The sequence below is a fragment of the Schistocerca nitens genome, chromosome 2 (genome assembly GCF_023898315.1).
Source record: "Schistocerca nitens isolate TAMUIC-IGC-003100 chromosome 2, iqSchNite1.1, whole genome shotgun sequence".
Taxonomy (NCBI): Eukaryota; Metazoa; Arthropoda; class Insecta; order Orthoptera; family Acrididae; genus Schistocerca; species Schistocerca nitens.
Window position 1 is genome coordinate 526,714,101 of NC_064615.1, and position 23,393 is coordinate 526,737,493.

A 23,393-nucleotide genomic window follows, 5' to 3' on the forward strand; every position below is an offset into this window, starting at 1 on the left:
ATGTTGAAATTCTCAACATCCAAGAGAAAGCAGAACCTCTGGTTGAAACTAAGATAGACGAAAAAGTTTTCGGTCTTAAAACTGAGATCGTAAACGAATGTCAGCACGGAATATCGGAAAAGGTAGTTTTAGAAACTGAAAGGGATTTAGATAAAAAAGTAACCGGATGTGTTCAAAACTGTGAACAAAATACTACGAAAATTCAAGGCAGAATTTTCGATCTGGAAAGCAAAATTAAAGATAGGCCTGGTGTTGTCTGTAATGGCACACCGATTACGAAGCTGTTAGAAGGCGAGGAACGCTTCGATCCAGCCAAGAAACATAACGGGTGGCATCCGTTAGATTTTATCAAAAATTGCGAGAGAGTATTTCCTGAGCACTTGTCTGATCAGGAAAAGATAAACGTTGTAATTAGCACCTTAGCAGGTGATGCTAAGCGCTGAGGAATAAATTTAAATACCGAACGAATGACGTTCAAAGAATTTAGGCAGAGATTTACGGAAGAATATTGGTCTGAACAAAAGCAGGACCATTTATGGCGGGAGTTCATCATGGCCAAACAGCATGATAACAGGGGCAGGAATTCTTTGAAAGATTTCTGCGAGCATTGGTACCGGAAATTGACGCATTTAAGAGGCCGAAGATCAGATTCAGAAATTATCTGGGAGTTATATAAAAAACTTCCAGAAGATTCAAAGAGGTATGTAGGAAGCAATCATCGTAGCTTCCAAGCATTTCTAGAAAGGGTCGAAGACGAAGACCATTGGCGCGCAAGTCGTGCCAATTATCAAAATTTTGGTAACCGTAATAACCAAAACAATGAAGAAAGAAATGACGGCGATGGATTTCGCGTCAATATAATACAGAGAGGAAGAGGCAGAGGAAGAGGCAGAGGAAATTATTCAGGTCGCGGTAGAGAGTATACCGCGCAAAATAATAACGACGCGGGAAACTAATTTCCGCGAACGTTGCGGGCCAAACGGAAGCGGACAATACATACCGCCCCCGATTTGAAAAAAGATACCGGACCGACCGTAATGTAATGAGACAGGCTAGGGACAGACATGGAACGCCGCGACGTGTTGTGGCAAAACAAGCGTCAGGTGCGAGCCAGAATGAGTCATCTCTGACGCACAGTGCGCTACATGTTAACAGGCGAGGGAAGCATCAGAGGGCAACGGCCCAGCCTAGCAGAACATCTGTTAGGAAAGAAGCCGCTAGAAATACGGCAGCAGTAGATACGAACATAGCCGTCAGAGCAAATGAAAATTTTACGAGTGATAATTCCGTGGCAAAGGAAACGATAAAGGAAACTGTGAATACACAGAGAGGTGCGGTTAGCAGTGTTTGCAATGAGATAAAAGGCGAGAATGAATTAGCAGAAGTAACTGATTGGCATGTGCAGATCGACGATCTGTACAAGGGCCTAAAGCAATGTGAGTGGGAGGATTTTAAGAAGGAGTATGAGGCAAAGAAATTAGTTAGTGGAAAAGGAGATAGTAGGGACGTCGATAAGGTGCCGTGGCCCGAATTGGAAGAGGAGAGAATAAATAGCGCCGCGCAAAGTACGCGTGCCGCCAATATGACGCAGATTAAGGGTAGGAAGGATTTGGAGGATGAAATCCTCAGCATTGACGAAGAAATAACTTCTGCTAACAGTCCGCCAATAGTACAAGCTGCTACCGAGAGGCACCGTGGAGAAGGGGCAGATGATTACCTGAGAGTAATTAAAGTCCACGAGGATTACACCGAATATGAAGTCACAGTGGAGGTGAATAAAGCTGAGGATGAGGCCGTTTTGCCAAAAGAGGAGATTGAGTTAAAATCCAAGCCTGACGACAATACAGAGGAGGAACTTAGTGCCTGTCTCAGAAAAGCTTTTATGTTAGAACCTGAAAGCGATCCGGAATGGTCGGATTCTGACGATAGTTCAGATGATGAAAGGTACGCAAATACAGACGAAAATGAATATACTAACTTTCCCTATTGTTCAAAAGTAGCATACTTAAGTGAATCTGATGGTGAGGAAGATAGTAGCGATGACTCTAGCGAAGATGAATTTTTAGAAGTAGACGAAAGTAAATATACTTTTACTGAAAGAGGGTATGAGAAAATTAGTGACATTTTTCCAAAGAAAGATACAGTAAATAGAAGTGGGCAAAAACCGAATGAATTATTCAGTAATGTAAAACAGGGGCATAATTTGCAGGAACCTCCAGATGATTCTATACTGGGGCACATCTTAATAGATGTTTTGAAGGAGTGTGAATTACAGGAACAAAAAGAACCACCTGATAAAATGATAGCAGAACAGGAAATGTTGTACCTTGCTAAAGACTTTGAAATTTCAAAATCTAAAAAGCCACCTGATGAAACGAAACGTGGGCAAGATCTGAATGGCTTAGTGAAAGATGTAGAAAATAGGAGGCCTAAAAAGCCACCAGACTTAAGTGACTGTTTTATGAACACTAACAGACTGCCTTGTTAATAAAGAGACTGGGGGCAGGATACTGTATTTGTATATATTGTTAGTATTATGCATGACTTTATTATTACTGTATCTCAGTGTTACCTGAAAGTGAATTATTGGTTTGTTGATTTGGAGTCTGGGGCAGATTTATATCGGATTTTGAGAATGTCATGAACACATTACTTCATGAAACTACAGGATTTCCACCGGAAGAAATTTTGTTAGGCAGAAATAGTACAAGTTTAATTGAAGAAAAACTAGAGTTTCCACCTTGTACAAGTTTGGGATTGGATCAAAAGAAAGAATTGGTGATAAAAAGGGCAAAGCAAAAAGCTGAATCTAGATCTAAAAGACACAATAAAAATTTAAAAGTTTCAAAATTTAAAATTGGAGATTATGTTCTTTTAAAAACCCACGAAAAGTCTAGTGAACTAAACCATGAAATTTCAAAATTTAAATATATTTATAATGGACCATATATAATACAGAATATTCCACACGATAATGCTTACTACCTGATCTACCCAAAATCCAAAAGACCTTTAGGTGTAAGAAATATTGTGGACCTGAAACTGTATGTTCCTAGGAACGAGTAATTGTGCTGTATCTTATGCTGAACCCAAGTTATTCTAAATGTAACTAATCTTTGTAAATGTCTGTATACCCTTGAAAGTGTGATAATGTAGTTATGTGAGTTTCAGATTACCAATTGTACTGTAACTGTAAAAATGCATGGAGAAAGGGACTGAAAAGAAAGGATAAATGCTATCAGCCAGATAAAAGATGGGACTGTCAAAAATGAAAATGGGCAGTGTATGAACCATAATATGAAGGACTGCCAAATACCAATGAGGGCAGATAAATAGTCGATGGAAAATTGTAAATGTGATCCAGGAGATGTGACAATATGAAGTAAAAAGGACTGCCCAAATCCGCATAATAGGCAGCAAATATGTGTAGTTAATTTTCTGAATATATGTGTGTGTGTTTTGCTTAGTAAGTAAGGAAATGGACTGCTATTCAAAGCAAGCAGCGACAAATTATCTTACAGTGTGTACTAAATATGCAATTGTTTTTGTAGTTAAATGTTTGTATTCCAGAATTTTAAATTATTTCTTTGAGAAATTTAGAAAAATTGATTAAATTGCTATTTTAGTAATGTTATGATGGGAAGTTGGACTGTGCAAAAGGCACTTGAGTAAATGACAAATAATTATTCTTGATGTGTTAAAAGAGTGTAAACCTATATACAGTAAGTAAAAGGAAATATGTAGTGTAAATCTTTTTGGACGTTTAAGTAAAGATTCAGAACCACTGTATAATTGTAAGATTTAGTGTTCCCATAAAATTTGGACTTAAGAAAATTTTCTGGAAACAGGGGCATATGTAACGACAACTGTACATATAATAATTTTTTTTCTTTATGAATTTAGATAAATTAATGTAAGCAATGTTTTGAACTTTTTTTTCGGTTCGTATCGTGATGTTAAAGAAACTGTGAGTAACTTTTGAAATGAATATTATTATTTATGTTAGATTTCAAATAATGTGGTAATCAAAGGGAAGTGTATTTAATGTTAAAACTATTGTAAGATGTGAAAATTGTAATTTATACACTTGGTCCATACGTAGGTAATGCATTAGGATATGTGTAGTAGAAAACCTGTGGTGAATACCCTACCTGTAGGGGAGCGGGAAAAGGTGGAGGCGCGGGAAGACGCACACTGGCGCGGTTCGGCACAACGGGCTCAGTAACACAGTCGGAGGCGAGCAACAGTCGGAGTTGTGAATCGGTCAGAGGAACACGTTCTGTACCGAGGCGGCTACCCAGGAAAAGTGGATTCCATTGAGCCTCGGATGCACCGATTCCGACGACTACTTGGCATGGCTATATTCTGAGGCACAAAGTTGGAAAGATTACGACGCTAAGAAGAAGGAAAGTGCCTATGTAATGAGAGCCTTAGCCGTGCTTGTATGTGTGCCGTGCTGCCCGCTATCTAGCTGCCCGCCAACCGCGGCACCGACTTGCACAGGTCAAACATTTATTTCATCTTTAGAAGTGTATCTGTGTGGACCAGTGTCGAAACTGTTTCTAACTGATCAATAATAACGTGACTTTTACCAGAATTGCTTTAGCCATGACTTATCCTCATCACTGACCTAGACAGGATCCTTACCTCGTATTGTGCAACCCGAGTATCCTGAACTGAAAGTTTAAAATTAGTGTCAATGAAAATTATCAGCAGTCAAACCTTTGCTATAAAGAAGTTTACAGTTCTGTGTGTTATTGCAAATGTTGGTAAAGAACAAAAGTATGACTAAATTGGAAGAGAGTTTTTTGAATTGAGTTAGCGATGTTATTTAATTAATTTGAGACAGAACTAATGACAGTTAAATTATTCAGAAGTAAGACAAAAGAGTAGTTATCCATAGATTGATAATTTTGAGTGTTAATTTGCCTTTCAGTACTTAATAGTTTCAGTATAACGACCATAACAGTTTCAGCCCCCCCCCCTTCTCTTGTCCATTCTTTCAAACTTTGAAATGTGCTGATCAGATTTGACCAGTAAAGTTAAGTTCTATATTGAACCTAAGGATATTAGTGTTGTTTTCCCATTTTAATAGTGACATTGTATGTGTGCTTTCAAAACAGCTCAGTCTAGGACAATCTATGCCCGATTTCAGTCTGATCAATATACAAAATGCAGTTCGTAGTAATCATTGTTGTGTGGTGTTGTGTAAATTTATCTCGTCCAAATTAGTACAAAAAGAGAAAGCTTTAGTTCAGTGGATTTTTCTGGTTCCAAACTTTGCCATATAACGCATCATTACTACGTGTTACTATGCTTGTACATGCACCCACTTGTACAAGGAAAAACTCACTCATTGCCTAAGTAGGCTGGCGACCGAATTATTAATTATAGGTAGCATCTACTGTGTGTACTTCTTGTCTATGCGAAAGAGTAATTATACTTTACATTTGCTTGATGCATCACTGTAGTTATTGACTGAGTACAAGTCCGATCTTGCTTCTATTAGGTACACGCGGTCAACTTATGTACTAAAATCCTTGTTTATAAGGTGAAGCCCGTGAACTTATTACAGTACAGGCTTTATACAGCTAACGTACGTCCGAGTAGGGCGGTAGCGTTACAAGTCATCATCAGAATGGGAAGAAATTACATGTGGTGTCCCACAAGGATCCATCTTAGGGCCATTGCTTTTTCTTGTGTACATTAATGATCTCTCATCAGTTACACTGCCAGAAGCAGAGTTCGTTTTGTTTGCAGATGACACAAGTATTGCAATAAATAGTATGTCAAGTGTAGTTCTAGGAAGATCTGCTAATGATATTTTCATGGATATTAATAAATGGTTTAAAGCCAACCCACTGACATTAAACTTCGAAAAGACTCACTATATGCAATTCAGAACCTGTAACAGGTTTCCACCCAGCATATGCATAAAATACGAAGAACAGCAGATAGAAGAGGTTGACAGTCTTAAATTCCTGGGATTACAACTTGATAATAAATTCAGTTGGGAAGAGCACACCACAGAACTGCAGAAACGCCTTAACAAATCTGTATTTGCAATTCGAGTGTTAGCAGACATAGGCGACATAAAAATGAAAAAGCTTGCATACTTTGCCTACTTTCATTCCATAATGTCATACGGTATAATATTTTGAGGTAACTCTTCAAGTCAAACAAAAGTTTCAGATTCCAAAAGCGTGTAATACGTATTATTTGTGGAGTAAATTCACGGACGTCCTGTAGAAACCTCTTCAAAGAACTGGGTATACTAACTACTGCCTCTCAGTATATTTACTCATTAATGAAATTTGTCCTAAATAATATATCTCTTTTTCCAACACACAGCTCAGTTCATACATACAATACCAGGAACAAAAATGATCTGCACAAGGACGTAAAAGCACTTACTTTAGTTCAAAAAGGGGTCCACTACTCAGGAACACTCATCTTCAATAATTTGTCAGTAAACATAAAAAAATTAGTTTCAAATAAATATCAGTTTAAAAGGAGCCTGAAAGACTTACTAGTGGCCAACTCCTTCTACTCCATTGACGAATTTTTTAATAGAAACAAATGATGTATTGTATATATTCATACTATTAGTATTGTTATTTCAGCTTTAAAAAAAATTGACATGTTCCACATCCACGAGGATCTTCTCAGCACGGATCTATGGAACGAAAACTAATCTAATCTAATCTCTAATCTAATCTAGCTCAGTGACAGTGTCTCGGTCAGCAGAGCTCCGTGACGATAATTGATGTCACCTAAGTAACAAATCCATCAGGAACATTTAAGCCATGTTATGGCTGCCCCAAATCGAGCGTTGGTACCTGTGAAGGAAACGCGAAGGAATAGCCACAGCTGAACCAAAACCACGCAGACGTCAACCAAAACCAGGCAGATGTAATGGACACCAACGGTGACCGTCGACAATTGCGAAGGGTGGTTGTCGAAAACCGCCTGAAATCAGCGGAAAGACTCACTCGTGAGACTGAAAGTGCTACCAGCAGTTCAGCTAGGACAATGACTGAGCTAAAACCACACATACGTGTAGTCAGTGCTACGCAATGTTCGAGTTGCTGTAAAGAGCGAGCCACTGGGCAGTGGATGACCAGAAACGAGTGATTTGGCGTGATGAATCACACTATACCTTTCGAAAATTCGATGGAAGGGTTTGACTTTGACGGAATGCTAAGAGAACGTTATGTGCCATCTGTACCAACTGTGAAGTACAGAGGTGGTGGTGAAGCGTCATGGCAACATTTTACGTGATTCGGCTTACAAATTATTACATGCGGAAGGATAAGAACACATTTCATTACAGTTTTACTGTCTACAGTAATGAAAGTTTTGTATCAGGATGACAACGGAAACTGTCATAAAGCAGCATCTGTCAAGCTATAGTTTGTGAACAATAACACTCCTGAAAGGGACTATCTTCCACAGAATGCAGATCTGAACAGATCCGCCTCAAGCTACACAAAACAGAACACGTTTCGCATGACTTAGAACGTCGAATTCGCTCCAGAATTGTCTAACCTTCGGCTCTTGAGAAAGAAGGGGCTGACATTCCTCCACAGATATACAGACACCTGGCAGAGTCACTGTCACCATAAAGGCGAAGGGTGGACAGCCCCCCCCCCCTTACATTCACGTCCACTAAGAAGTGTCCTGATATTTCTGCTTATATATTGTAAACATTGGGCTGAACCCTTCTATAGAAGGCTTAACCTGTACACTTCAGTAGCTGTTCGTCTAGAAATGAGAAACCTGTAATGAATGAGGCAAACATTGGGTGAGAAAAATTTTTCGCTGCGCAGTAAGGAGTCTAGAGAGGCCAAGAATAACAACACAGGAGAGCCATCATCTTTAGATTAGAAAATACAGGTGCGCACCCATTCCACATTTATACCAGTGTAGGCAATCAGACATTCGTACTGTATCAAAAAGTTGTTCACGACGTATTTGATCAATGATCATGTAAAGTGGGCAAGGGACATTTGCAGGTATACAATCGTAGATAACGCGATTTCTGATAACGAAGATGTGGAAAAACATTTTTTATTTGTGTGTGTGTGTGTGTGTGTGTGTGTGTGTGTGTGTGTGTGTGTGTGTATGTGTCCTTGTGTGTTTTAGCGTGGCAGAAGACATTACGCAATAGCTATAAAAGTTGCTAAATAATTCCTTTAGCGAGAAGAGTAAACTGAATTGACCACACGCACAAGAAACTTTGCAGATCGGTAGGGGACAGATCCTGCTGGACTTCACAGTACAGACTCTGGTGCAGGACTTGGTACCGACACGCTTAGCTGCAGCTAAGACGTCACTGGAGACTTCGGTCTTGACCGCAATGAGAGTCAGTGGTAGCCACATCCACAGCCACTAACGCTGAGGCCCCGAACTAGACTGGGACACGAACCAAGGCCAAGCGCAACATGTCGACTACACCGCAGTCGAATGGCCACACCACCGCCAGCCGGATAATGCCTTCAGTAACACTTTAGTGTCATCATCATTTTCTGGGGCCTTTGTCCTACTTCAGCGCGGGTTCGGCCTTTTTACTATGGAATTGGCGATGTTAGTGTGCGAGAGTGGCCGAATGCCCTTCTTGTCGCCACCCCGTACCCCCAGGGACGGAATTAGAGTATCCCAGGTGCCTGTGTGTAGTGTAAACAATGAAACAGTGCCAACTTATTCAAATGTCTGTGAGTCGTGTAACTAAGATGGTAGATGGGACCATACCGGTATTCACCTAGCGGGATATGGAAAACCGAATAAAAACCACATCCAGACTGGCCGACACACCGGCCCTCGCAGTTAATCCGCCGGGCAGATTCGATCCGGGGCCGGCGCGGCTGCCAGAGTCCAGGAAGCAGCGCATTAGCACCCTTAGCTAACCTGGCGGGTTCAGTTAACACCTTAGAGTCATTTACGTTTACATTCAGTGTTCTTACAACTCCATTTTGTAATTGACTTATCACTATTTTACGATTCAGTATTAAGGGTGAAATTGGTTCAAATGGTTCAAATGGCTCTGAGCACTATGGGACTCAACTGCTGAGGTCATTAGTCCCCTAGAACTTAGAACTAGTTAAACCTAACTAACCTAAGGACATCACAAACATCCATGCCCGAGGCAGGATTCGAACCTGCGACCGTAGCGGTCTTGCGGTTCCAGACTGCAGCGCCTTTAACCGCACGGCCACTTCGGCCGGCGGGTGAAATTGTATTAAATGTTTTGTAATTGTATTTTGTGAAGGGTATCTGATTTATTATTAATTTATAAATGCCTTGCTCAAGTTAGTAAGTTTAATCAACATTAATCTTAAAAATACGCTATCTTAGCTTGAGTTAATTCCATCACTGAGAACGTACTCTTTCGAACAAGTCAATGATTACGTTGCCATAGTTGATACTAGTATATGTAAGTTCTTACGTTGTTGGCGTCTTGGTAATTGGTGGCGCTGCAGGGGGGCCAGTGGAAGTCGTTCTGGCCGTAGGGCACGTCTGGGTAGTTGTAGGCCGAAGGTTTGCTGCCTCCCACACCGGTCTGTCCGCCCTGCGTGGCGCTCATGTGATTGATCACAGCGTCCACGTAGATCCTGCAATATGAGATGACAGGGTCAGCAGCAGTTGTAAACTGCTAATTATCTTACCGCTAAAGAATAGCATCATCAATTAATTTCACAATATGGTATCGTATACATAGTTCTTCGTTCGGTCAGTTGTTTCGCAGTGGCTGAAACACAGTGATGTAAATGTTTCAAATGGCTCTGAGCACTATGGGACTTAACATCTTAGCTCATCAGTCCCCTAGAACTTAGAACTACTTAAACCTAAACTAACCTAAGGACATCACACACATCAATGCCCGAGGCAGGATTCGAACCTGCGACCGTAGCAGTCCCTCGGTTCCGGCTTGCAGCGCCTAGAACCGCACGGCCACCGCGGCCGGCTCAGTGATGTAATACACTAGCCTTTTAAATTAGTTACTACAATGTTTGTCGGTGAATCAATATGTGGAGGACTTGGGATGGGTCATTTACCATGACCGAATAGGATTCTTTTCTTGTTGTGTGTGTAATCCTTAATTTCATCTTCTAATGATCACTTTTTTAAAAAAAAATCTCACGGGTGATAAGGAAAGAATCAGTAGTTTATTTCAGTTTCTATAACAATGTGTCACATCACCAACAACTCTAATCTTGCTGCAATTAAGAGCTCCTACCAGCCACACGGATGCAGACTCTGGCTCGTATGTGAAACGACGACTTAGTGGGACATGGAGATCAGTAATGAACGCGCTTGAAACTAGTTACGAAAGCTTGTGTTCGTTATATCTGTGATGTCTGGCTCTTTCATCGTATTTCACCATCATATGCTCAGCTATTCCGGCTGCGTGCAGACGAGGACAGATATATACACATCCTCTGTCTTCTCTATTGTCTTGTCAATAAACACTGTCCCTCTTATCCCTCCTCGACGACAACGCTGTTGTCTGAACAGTATGGCAGAAACAGCCACTCCCATCACAGCAAAATCTTTTCTGTCCCTCTCCTTCATTCAGGTACCTTACCAAAGTCCTCACCAGTAGCAGGTACTCGATTCTGAAATAACCTCCTTCACTATATTTCAGAGCTGAATAACACCTTCAGCTTCAAGAGACAGTTAATGACATACACTAATGAGCCAAAATATTACGACCACCTGCTTGATAGCTCGTTTGTCCGTCTTTGGAATGAAATACATCATTGATTTTGTGTATCAGGTTCAAAATGGTTCAAATGGCTCTGAGCATTATGGGACTTAACATCTAAGGTCATCAGTCCCCTAGAACTTAGAACTACTTAAACGTAACCAACCGAAGGAAATCACACACATAGATGCCCGAGGCTGGATTAGAAGCTGCGACCGTAGCGGACGCTGTGTATCAGCAGGCAAAGCTGGTCACCGAGACATTAATGTGGGTTCACTATAATTCTCCTCAAACCACTGTAGCACGGTTCTGGGTCCGAGACACAGACAATTCCACTGCTGAAAGATGACATCGCCGTCGGGAAAGACATCAAGCATGAAGGGATGCAGGTGGTTCGCAGCTGTCAGCGTGTCTTCGATTACTACCACATTACCCATGCAGGCGCGGGAGAATGTTTTCCATAGCATAATACTGCTCCTACCAACCTGCATCCGAGGCGCGCTGCACGTTTCGAGCCGTCGTTCAACTCGATGACGTCGTTTGTGGAGGCGAGAATCGACTTAGTGCAGCAAGAGCGAACATGTTTCCATCGATCAACGGTCGAATCCCGATGTTCTCGTGTCCACTGCAATCTTTACTGACGAATTCGTTGGATCAACATGTGGACAGGTAGGGGTGGGCTGCTGCAGAGCTCCATGTTCAACAATGTACGATGAACGGTGAACTCCGAAACAGGACTACCATCTACCGTACTTCACAGAGCAGGCAAGCCTCCGAGCACCACTTTCTGTGAAGAGTCCTGGACGTCCAACCATTTAGAGCCTAGTGGTAGTTTCACTGTCCTTCCATCTCTTTCCGTAGATTCTCATGATAGTAGTACGTGAACACTAGAACAGCTTCGCCGTTTTCGAACAGTCGTTCACAGGCTCTGCGTAATAATAATCTGCCGTTTGTCAAAGTGGCTTATCTCAATGGATTTACCCATTTCCAGCCCAGATCTTCGCTAGGGCGATCCGTCGGCCCTGCCTACTCCGTTTACGCACTTTTGTTACCGCGGAAGGTGCCCGCAACGACATCAGGCGGCATACAACGTCGCGGTGATCATTGAATAGTGTTTTGGGTCATTTGTGCATCTACTACAGTGACAATAGGGATTACCGTTGTCGTTTGACATACTCGTTACCCTTGTACATTCTTCTTTCCAACTAGATCTTAGTCTTTTTCCAATATATTTAAGTGATGCTGTGTCCTTTCCTTTTCTAGGAACTCGCTACATCGGGAAACATCTATGTTACATACCAATAAACACTTTTTATATCTACGACTATCATTATTGTTATTATTGTCATTAATATTATCATTGCTATTATAACTATTAGCGGCAGCAGCAGTAGCAGTGCAAGCACTGACAGCAATAACTTATTAACTCATAGTCAGTATTATTTACTCACTTTGTCTCTTAAGACGCTCAGATCACTTCAATTCTAGTTGCCATATTAAAATTGTTATTTCTTGGATAACTGTGATGTAAAAAGGCACTGTAAGTTTTTGTCCCTGGTGCAATGTAAGAGAAGGTATGATGGCCTTGACTGAATCAATTAAATATGCAAATAAATGAAATAAAAAATATTACCTCTTGAACATTAATGAAACACGAGCGCACAGCATTTCTCAAAAATTGACAGAAAAATGCATATTTTGTTTCGGTGTTTAGTTGAAATGCCTCACTCTATTGGATAGTCTCATGCACTAACTCACCATGATTAACATGCAATGAATGTAAAGTAAAATACATACGTACTGTACCTGCAAATATAGCGTCGTAGTTTCCACGTTTCACCCTGTATGAACCTACGCTCATCACTAAAAAACAATGTGCCATGGTCAGTAGGAAATGAGGACTCTAAAGCAGCCAAGGAACGGGTACTACTACCATAATTTCCAAGAACGCAGGGGAAAACTTCACAGTGGATGCATTATTTTACATTTCTCCAAGACAACATTCTGTGCAGGCAGTGCATTCCATGAAAGTAATAAAAAATTGTCATCGAAAGAATCCATCGAGTTTACCTGAAAGATCCCAAATAAGTATTGTGTTTACCGAAGGAAATTCCGGTCGGGTTTAGTAACGACAATTAACCTCATTGTACAGTATTAGTTCCACAAAAGACTTCGTGCCCAAATTAATTCAACTAGTGGGAGAAGAACTGTAGTGTGATTGGTGGTAATAGTAGTGTCACGCGCTCAACGACAGGACACACCAGTGCTTGGTGTTTGATAATGGGGAGTAAGGTTATTGTAATTAGTAGTAAAAGTAGCACTGCTTCAAAAGAAATATCTCGTTACGGAAGTCTGTTGCTTACAATAATTACAATTTAAAACAAAATATTAACAGGATATTAAAAGGACATATAGGAGAACTAGATGGCATGCCCCTGCTCCTTGGCATATTATACACGGTTAAGAATGTTCGTGATATATGTTCTGGGATGGATCGGAAATACATACCCGGAGCCTTGCGTACTCTCCGTAAATCACAGTAACACGTTTGCGATTTCAAGCCCATCCAAAACATTTAGCTTCTCTCAAAAGTTAATCATATAGTTTGTAACAGGGGACAGTTCCAGAGACCAAGGGGCTGTTCATATTTCTGAATGGAAAAATCAAACCCTTTTCTTCGTATTGGGGTAATTTAGAATAATCGTGTTCTATCCAATACAAAGTCAAAGATCTCAGAATTAAATTAATTCCGAACTGCAATGACGGCAGGAATTCAGCGGTAATTTTCTCTGATAAAAATCGCGATGTGAAATATTCTGCATATTTAGTGGTACGTGTTCCAAATTGTTTCAGGAATAGCTACATAAATGGAGCGTTGACCTTTCATATATAATCGTAGAACAGCTTACAATATATTCGTTGGAGACACGCGCAGAAAACCACGCTTCTCATCTTATGAGAGTTCTTGCATTTTCCATTTCTCACTTACACTGTTCTTAAACATTATTGTCACGTTGAATATGAAAGTCGTGAACGCGGATTTCGAAAATGAAATCGCTTTTGGCCTATTGTCATTCTTGAAAACATTGCATATTGGTTATTCTGTTGCGGCTTAGTTAAATTATTCACTCATATTTTTGAAAGTAATCTAAACGTATACATGGAATTTCCTTACCTGACAGTTCAGAAACACATCTCTGGGGAAAGGAAGTTCAATTGCTGACGAGTCATGATGGAACACGAAGAATAGCGTTGTGCTGATTTTGTGATTCAACATCCAGATTTATGACAACTACTGTAGAAACTTTCTGCTTGCTGTTATAGGTTCGTTATGTATTTTATGTTAATCCTGGGGAAATGCTTCATATCTGCGTAAATACAATTATTTTTTGATATACGTAAGAAGCGTTATCCCCAAGCCTACAGTAATGAAAACTGATACTATTTCTATTCTTAGACAGGTGCGACAGGGACAACAAACGCACTCGTACTCCTGCCTTCCACCTTCCCCCACGCATGTCCTACTTTCGTGACAAGTTGCTGATGAACATTGCGTCATATATCTTTCACTGTTCGATTTGCGTGGTAAAAATTGTTATTATAACCTCTAAAACAACAAATGAACTGTAATGAAAGCACTACAGTATATTAATTTAGCACTTGCTTTGTGTCATAGGTACCACCGTTTTCTGGGAATGACGGTGGATAAAGATGAATACAACGACCAGCACGCAGAAACCAGAGGTGATGTGTATGACGATCCAACCTTTCAAGCCCCTTGTGAATCAAATGAAACGTACTTTTTCTGTAAAGGTGATCTCAAAGATCTTCTTCTTTTCAGTTTATAGAAGCAATAGGCAGAGATTTACCTCAAAGACGACATGGGTGACGTCTTTTTCCTCGAAATAGACGGACCACTTCGACATTAGTGGAATAGGGTAGCTCTACAGCACAGACCGTAGTGCACAGCAAATGTAGAAACTACGTTTCACTTGCTATTTGCCAAGCAAGGAAATGAATTTTGTTTACTTTTTTGGAATCGTAACATTATTTATTTTCCGATGATTTACTGAAGCAACAATCTACAATTCGTCGTCGATTCTCCAGTTTGGTACACCTCTATATTTTAGTTCTTCCCATTCAGCTTGCAGTTTCAGTTACACAGATTATATCACAGAACATTTTGCTAAATAAAGCAATCCAGTAACAGCCTTTACAGGACACTAAGAGGAAGTTTGCGATTCGGAATAATATAAAATACACTTATTTGTTACGTACAACCTGATGCTGAGAATTTAAAAATGATAGTGAAATGCGGACAGTTGTTTCTGTAACGCACTGTTCAAACACAGGTCATTTAGAAGAAATCCTTTATTTCATTCGATAGAAACTAATCGCGGGCCTTCGTGAAGCCGTTTTGAGGTACTCGTCAGAAAATAAAGATGTGATTGCTGAGTTATTTACTTTCTATCTGTGTGAGACGATATAAAATAAATAAAATTAAATATAAATATTAATTTATTGTATATGTATGATAGTGATTGGTTGTAATTAATATTTGCTTATCTGGAACGTGGACGTTTAATTATTTGGTATCAGACGCTTGACAAAGGCTTTTTCGTAAACGCAATGTTATTCGTAGTTGACCGTGAAATGTGATTCAAATAATCGGACTTCGTATTTAAATCGTTTCCAGAGACTGCTGCGGTAGGTGCGGACTCAAAATCTAAATCTCAATATTAGAATAATTTGCCAGCCATGTCAACACGTCGTACAGAGGTGACTGTCTACTAAACATAAAAAAGTTTACACAGTTAGTTAAATCAGATATATTCAACGAATAAGCCTACAGTTAAATAATTCAACTTACTTTCATAAATATAGATTCTTTACAGTATCGAGTGCCTAGTAAGATTGCAACTCGCCGTGTTCTTATATAACATCAAATATGGCGGTGTGCCAGTCCATAAAATATACGTGCTTCCCGCACCAGTTATTGTACATGACCTACCTCTTCTTAATCAAACATAAGAGTGTCCTAATTGTACGAGGGTCGGTCAAAAAGTAATGCCTCCCATTTTTTTTCTACTTAAAGAAATTAAGTTAAGTGAAAAATTTGAATTTGGCGCCATTCCTCAAACCTTCTTCTGCAATCCACTGCAGTAGTAACTTTCTGTGTCAACAGGTGGCAGCACAGCAGAAGTTTGTAAGATGGCCGACATCGATGTTCGTTTGAGACAGCGTTGTGTGATTGAATTCTTGAATGCAGAAGGTGAAACGCCCATACGCATTCATGAAAGACTGAAGAAGGTGTATGGTGTTGTGACAGTGGATGTCAGCACTGTTAGACGATGGGTTCGTCGTTGTAAGGAAGCTGAAGGGCAAACACCGTTGACTGACGAAAAGCGGAGCGGCAGGCCGGTGAGTGCAGTGACTCCACACAACATTCAGCAAGTTGATGACATCATTCGTGGTGACCGTCGGGTGACTGCAGATGAAGTGTGTCGCATTATTTCTCTTAGTAAAGGCAGTGTGATCACGATTATTAAACAATTGGGGTACTCAAAAGTTTGTGCACGGTGGGTTCCAAGAATGTTAACCGATCAGAATAAAGAGGCAAGGAAAACAATAGCCTCCCAACACTTGCAGCGCTTCCGTTTGGAGGGAGATGAGTTTCTGAAAAAAATTGTGACCGGGGACGAAACATGGGTGCATTTTTTTGAACCCGAATCAAAGAGGCAGTCAATGGAGTGGCGTCACACAAGCTCGCCGAGGAAGAAAAAATTCAAAACTGTGCGATCGGCAGGGAAAGTTATGGCAACAGTTTTCTGGGATACAGAGGGTGTGATTCTGGTTGATTTTTTGGAGCAGGGATGCACAATAAATTCTGTTCAATACGTCACAACCCTCAAAAAACTTAAAGCACGTCTTCAGCGAGTTCGCCCAACAAAATCAATGGCAGATGTTCTTCTTTTGCATGACAATGCAAGACCACACACCAGTCGTCACACCTCTGACGAGATTGTCAAAATTGGATGGGAAGTTTTGCCTCATCCCTCATACAGCCCTGACCTGGCACCATCAGACTTCCATCTGTTCGGGCCACTAAAAGAAGCTCATCGTGGGATTCATTTTGAAGATGAGGAGGCCGTCAAAACATCCGTGCGTCAATGGCTTAGGAAGCAGAGCTGTGATTTTTACCGTGCTGGGATACATGCCCTTGTTCAAAGATGGACCAAAACTGTAGAGATGGGCGGAGATTACATTGAAAAATGACAAAATGATCCTCAATGTTGTGGTTTTCAACCTATGTAATTGCATTTAAATTTCCTGACAATTAAACGTAGAAAAAAAAATAGGAGGCATTACTTTTTGACTGACCCTCGTATTTTGTTTTATCAGCGACATAGCGCTGCAGTTCTGTGCCATAGGCTTTATTTATTTGACAGAGATTAATTATTTAATTAAGATTTCGCGTTTCCGAGGAAACTCACGCACGGCATGCAAATGTGCCTTTATAACGAGTCTTCTTGAGATACTGCCAGTATTACGATGTTGTAAAGTAAGCTTTAAACTCACCGCACTCCTACATTGTTACAGCGGTTGACCATGTCGGTGAAGGCGGCCTCGTCGCCAGAGCGGGTAATGAGCCTGTAGGAGACCGGCTGGTATCTCTCCCACCACGGACGGTTGTCGCTGGGGATGGCCAGGTTCTCGTTTGGTGGGGACACCTGAAAAATGTCTCGAATAAACATCTCTGACCTCCAACAAATTTTACCAAAATATCACCAGATGCTCTGTATCTGTATCTCTTTCAACCACATAAGAGTAGTACTGTAGTATGATCTTGTAATTTTTCACAATATTCAGTCACGTTCTGTACAAGCATACAAACATTACAGACTAAAGTGAAAAACATAGTTAGAGAACTGTATTTTAACTGTCAGCTCTACAAACAAGCCTTTATTCTCCATCGGTTTCGGTCCCTCACGCCATCATCACAGAAAAAAAGACACCCATAAGATGGAAAGGCAAGAGAAGGGTGAATTGCTAGAGCTGATGTTTTTGCCTTTTCTTCCTATGCGTGATGGTCTGGGAGACCGAAACCGGTAGAGAATAAAGGTATATTTGTATAGCTGATGGTTAAAAATTCAGCACTTTAAGTGTCTGATGGCTACAGAAAGCTACCACGCTGAAACATTACTTGAAAACCATAGTGCCTGCCAGCATTCTTAAGAAGTAAACCCAAAATGTCTGATATTTTTCAGGAATCGCCTTGATTCTATTTCAGGTATTTCCTGTAGTCTTCATCTGCAATGAGAATCAGCTGCTCTAGCATGATATTACAGTTGTAGATTTTGCTGTCTTGGGTGAGATATCGCACTTTTCTCATTACCGTCCCGCGTAACATACCTTTAATCCCTTCGCATGCAGATATTTAGAGGACAGGAGTAGGGTGGGATGGTTTGTATGGTTTCGACGATGACTCCGATGCTAAACAGTACCGCACATACCAATCTCAGGATGCAAACCGCTGCTTGCAACTTGTTAATGGGTAAGGAGAAAAGGCGGGCAGGAGAGTTATAAGGGTATTAAAACGGAGGGGGAATTTTGAATTTAAAAGCTAATGGAAATACGGGGTCATGTATGAAAGGGCACTACCCTTTATAATATAAAGTTACAAATTTTCCTGATAGTTGAAAATTAGCAGTCGTGGAATTACCAGATGTAGAAGTATGACACCGGAATTTGGTTCCAATAATTACACGTCTGTGGTCTGAAACTGATAAACGAGATTTTATTCAAACCAGAGATTGAAAATCCGCTTCAGTTCTAAATTTCTTTTATTATCACGACCGGTTTCGGGCTCTCATAAGCCCATCCTCAGGTGTCGCAACTGTGCTGTGGCCCCCGAGCACCACGGTAGACGTGTACTAAGCGCGGTGTGCTACCTATAAGCATTATTCAAAATAATCTCCATTGTTATTTATAAATTTCTCCCATTTCTCCGGAAGGCTATGAATGCCACGCCAAAAGAACAGTTCTTCTTTTGAAGCGAACCAGTCAACGAGCCATTTTCGTACATTTTCATAAGAATTAAAGCGATGTTCAGCGAGAGCGTGTTCCAGTGATGCAAGTAGATGATAACCGGAAGGAGACAAGTCAAGAGAATAAGCCGCATGCACTGGTATTTCCCAAATGAAAGCCTCGATCGTTTCCCTGACCCGTTCTGCTGCGGCTGATGGGGCGTTATCATGGAGCAATATGACTTTCTGTCGCCTTTTTCCATATTCCAGTCGTTTTTCACGTAATGCTCGATTTAAACCGATCACTTCCTGTTGGTAGCTACCAGTGTTAACGTTTTCACCAGGTTTCAGCAGCTCATAATGTATGACACCAATAGCATTGTCTTCTTTCCAAAGCGAATTAATATTGCAATGGATGTCGATGGTTTGCCTGCATTCACCCATGATTTACGACGCTTAGGATTCACAAAATATATCCATTTTTCATAAAATGTCACTATTCAATGGAGAAACGTCTTTCTTTCGTATCTGGCGAGCAGCATTTCACAAGTGGTCTTTCGATTTGCTTGCCGTCTTTCATTTAGTTCATGCGGAACCCAGTATCCCACTTGCTGCACCTCTTTCAACGGAGGATAAACGGCTTTATGAGGTCACATTCAATTGTTCCGCGAGTTCCTATTGAGTTTGAACATCATCTTCATCCAATAAGGCTTGCTATTCGTTGTCTTCAAACTCTTTCGGTGGTTTCCCGCGCTTGTCGTTTCTCATGTCAAAATCACCGCTTTTGAATATTTTGAAACATTAGGAACACTGCGTATTCCCAAGAGAATATTCGCCGAAAGCTTCGACAAGTATTTGATGTTATTCTGCAAGAGTTTTCTTTAAATGATAACAGAAAACCAATGCCGCTTGCAAATTCTAGTTCGTAGGCATAAAACTCGTCATGTTTACGGGTTTCAAACAGATACCGATGTATGTAACATGGGTTACTGTGGGTTGACATTCGTCGTCAGCCGTTACAGGAAGCAGATGGCGCTGCAGACGCGGTCTCCGGGCCCTACACTGATAGCTAGCGCCATCTACAGGTTTCATACTTCTACACCTGGTAACACAAAAATACCAGTGATAATTTCACAACTAACGAAGAAGAATAATAGTATCATAACAATAAAAATAAAAAAGAAAGGTATAGGTTAGGAATTTAGAAGACACTCCGTGAGAACGAAAACGCTGGAGACCGAAGCTGAAACTGACGAAATATTTAGAAACATGCGAATGTCTACCAATGTTTACAAACTATTTCAGTGCTATTAAACGCAAAGACAAACTTCATACCATGTCCTAGTAAAGGAAATTTGTCCATTTTATCATCCTTATTACTGTAAAAAATTGATGCAAACTCAGTTACATGTATCTATTTATAGGTAGGACCCCACGACACACTCACACAGAAATTATACGAAAATGGCTCTGAACACTGTGGGACTTAACCTCTGAGGTCATCAGTCCCCTAGAACTTAGAACTACTTAAACCTAACTAACCTAAGGACATCACACACACCCATGCCCGAGGCAGGATTCGAACCTGCGACCGTAGCGGTCGCGCGGTTCCAGACTGTAGCGCCTAGAACCGCTCGGCCACTCCGGCCGGCAACGCTGATATATTTGAGTACGCAATATGTCTGCATCAATGGCACTTGCAGCCACTTGGACCAGATCTGCCACTGATACATAGCGCATAAGTAGTTCTTTCGTCACCTCAAAAGCAAAGTACAGTTTAAACATAAATGTTGTGCGTTATAAAATGAGGTTAACGAAGTATGTAGCATATCGACTGTATTGGGTCCAAAAGTACGCCACAGTGGAAGTGAGTTGCAACATAGCCAGCCACAGGCAGGCAAGATTGTTATGCATTGTGAAGCAAAACACATCTCACAGGCGTTGCCAAGCAGAGCCAGGTGGTTGCTACATAGAAACAGCCAATGCTGCAATATGCTAGTGGAAGGACAGACGCCTATCCTTACTTGCCGCCGTGGACGTGTTCGGTGTACATGCCTAAAGCCCTAAACGAACATAGGCTGGAACATATAAGTACTTAACTATTCATGTACTAATATATTCTCGTCTCAGTATCACAGCATACACCATAAGCCTGTAACACCTGGAGCGACATCCTGGAATGCATTAAGGGATATGCTGTTCGACCACGGAGTGGGGCAGCCTGCCGTAAGTCACGAGAGCGGTCGCCACAGAAGCAGAGAGCTACTGCCTTGCTGGAGGGAGGTCACGGCTGCCTCCAGGGTACCGCCATCTGTGTTGCCACGGTGTCATCACGGTTGCAGCTGGGGACATAACTAACAGCAGATTCGAGTGACACCACGCTCGGTTCTGCTGTTTCTGGTGTCAGCAATGATGGACGTCTATTATTTCGCATGAGGGGCAACTGGACATCTCCACCAGGCTGTTCCTGATGTACTACAGCTGAGGGCCAGAATAAAGAAGTTAATTAACAAAATTTACTGTGATCCTGATGTCTCATTTCACTCTCATGGGTGACAATCCATGGGCCATCTAACTCCGGCGCCAGGTCATTGACGTCGCGTTCTTGGAGCAGTGTCTGAACCTACAGCGCTACAGTCTTTGGTACAGTGAGTACAAAAAATTTTCGTATGGAGAAAAGGTTTGTCAGTTGAGCTTTTTCTAAAATAGATTTTATTGCGAGTAGAGAACCACTTGATTTGTATAGTTTCAGAGGTAATGGAAGTCACAATTGGTGAGTGCCTGTTAGATGTTCACAGTGTAACCTTGAGGGCCACTCAGCACGATGTACGGAATCAATTCCAGTAAAATGTTATACATGTAATCTTCAGGGGACTATGATTAGGCAATACAAAAGGTGGTCTGATTAAACCACGAACAATCACACTAAGACTTGATTCACACAGTTGTGTGCTTCAGTATACTGAGAAATCACTTTGTGTCAGTGTTGAGTCTAGCTTGCCAGTAGCGTGGAAGCGTTAGAAGGAAATGAAGTGTTATATTAGGTGGGTTGCTTAGTTACGAAAGATACTGTATGCATATAAGAAATACAGGCTGAAAAGAAGGTAGCTGTTTTTATAGACAATTTTAGTGCAGAGGATGTAAGGTTAACAAAGAGGTTGTTAATCGCAAAAAAATGTATACGCTGCAAGAAAAGCGCCGGCCGTTGTGGCCTAGAGGTTCTAGGCTCTTCTGTTAGAAACCGCGCTGCTGCTGCCGTCGCACGTTCGAATCCTGCCTAGAGCATGGATGTGTGTGATGTCCTTAGGTTAGTTAGGTTTAAGTAGTTCTATGTCTTGGGGACTGATGACCTCAGATGTTAAGTCCCATAGTGCTTAGAGCCATTTGAATTTGGAAGAAAAGCAATGGGACATGAATCGTGTCAGCGATGTACAGTCACCGGACGCCACTGAAATTGCGTTATGGAGAAAAGTGAAGCACCCAGAGGGACGTAATAGGGAACGGTTGGAAAAATTACTTTTGGAATTTAAAGATATATTTTTTTCAAAAACGGACATTACCAGCTATGCGTACTACATAGCATTGCATACGAATGGGAAATGAATCACCAGTCTACCGAAAATCATACAGAATACCTAGGTTCTTACAGCCAAGTTTGGAGTAATTTATCGATCAACAGCTGAAAGGTGGAATAACTGTCGGGTTGGAATAGTCGTTGTGCCAAAAAAAATCCATGGATGGAACACGAAAATACAGGTTTTGTTGTAATTACATATATCTAAATACAGAAACGCCTACCCTTTTCCAAAGATCACAGAAACCTTGGACCATTTAGGGCAATGCAAATATTTTTCAACAATTGACTTGAAGAACGGTTATCGTGAGATAGAGGCTGCAATGCGGGATCGATACAAAACAGTGTTTTCGGCACCCAGAAGACATTAACAATTAAGAAGAACGCCATTTGGATTAAGAAAAGCTCCTGCAACTTTTCAGAGATTGTTGCGTGGATTAAGCAGAGGTTTACAACCACGGCAATTCTTAGTGCCTCTCAATGACAGTCGTCTGCGGGAGTGACATGGAACAGTATACGCAGCGATTAAGGGTATTCCTATGGATAAAAGCAGCGAAGTTAACATTGAGTACAGGAAAGTGAAATTTTGTGACGCAAGACGTAACATACGTAGGTCATAAGTAAAGAAGGGGTAAAGACAAACCAAAGATTAATTAGAGCTGTACGTGAATCTTCTGTACCAGAATCTGTAAAGGAGTTGCAATTGCTCATAGGCGCCACGAACTATTTCCGCCGGTTCTTAAAAGTGTTTGCGGATATTGCCAGACGATTGACACGGTTGTTAAAGGAGGGTACTAAATTCATGTGGTCAGAAGAGTGCCAGCATGCTTTTAAAGAGCTACAAAAGCTTTAACGTACAGTCTGATATTGGTATTTTCGGATTTTAATAGAGAATTTGTTTTATCGTGTCATGCATCAAATCGTGCACTTCGCTGTATGTTGTCATAAGAGGTAGAAGGAGTAGAACATGCGTTAGCTTACACATCGAGAGAACTAACCTCTGCAGAAAGAAATTATTTCACAGTTGAGAAAGAGATTTTAAGCCTTTTTTATGGAAACACATATTTCAAATGTTATATGTAAATCA

The 23,393-nt window shown here is 41.0% G+C and overlaps 1 protein-coding gene across 1 annotated transcript in view; it reads right to left on the reverse strand.

Moving 5' to 3' along the window:
• Positions 1-23,393, reverse strand: part of LOC126236517 (alpha-amylase 2-like) — a 102,129-nt gene that overhangs the window by 36,841 nt on the left and 41,895 nt on the right. The window contains exons 3-4 of the mRNA XM_049945882.1: positions 17,285-17,436; positions 9,446-9,611 (exon numbers count right to left, since the gene is read on the reverse strand). Of these exons, the coding sequence (XP_049801839.1) occupies positions 9,446-9,611; positions 17,285-17,436 (318 nt within the window). The remainder of the gene's footprint in view (positions 1-9,445; positions 9,612-17,284; positions 17,437-23,393) is intronic.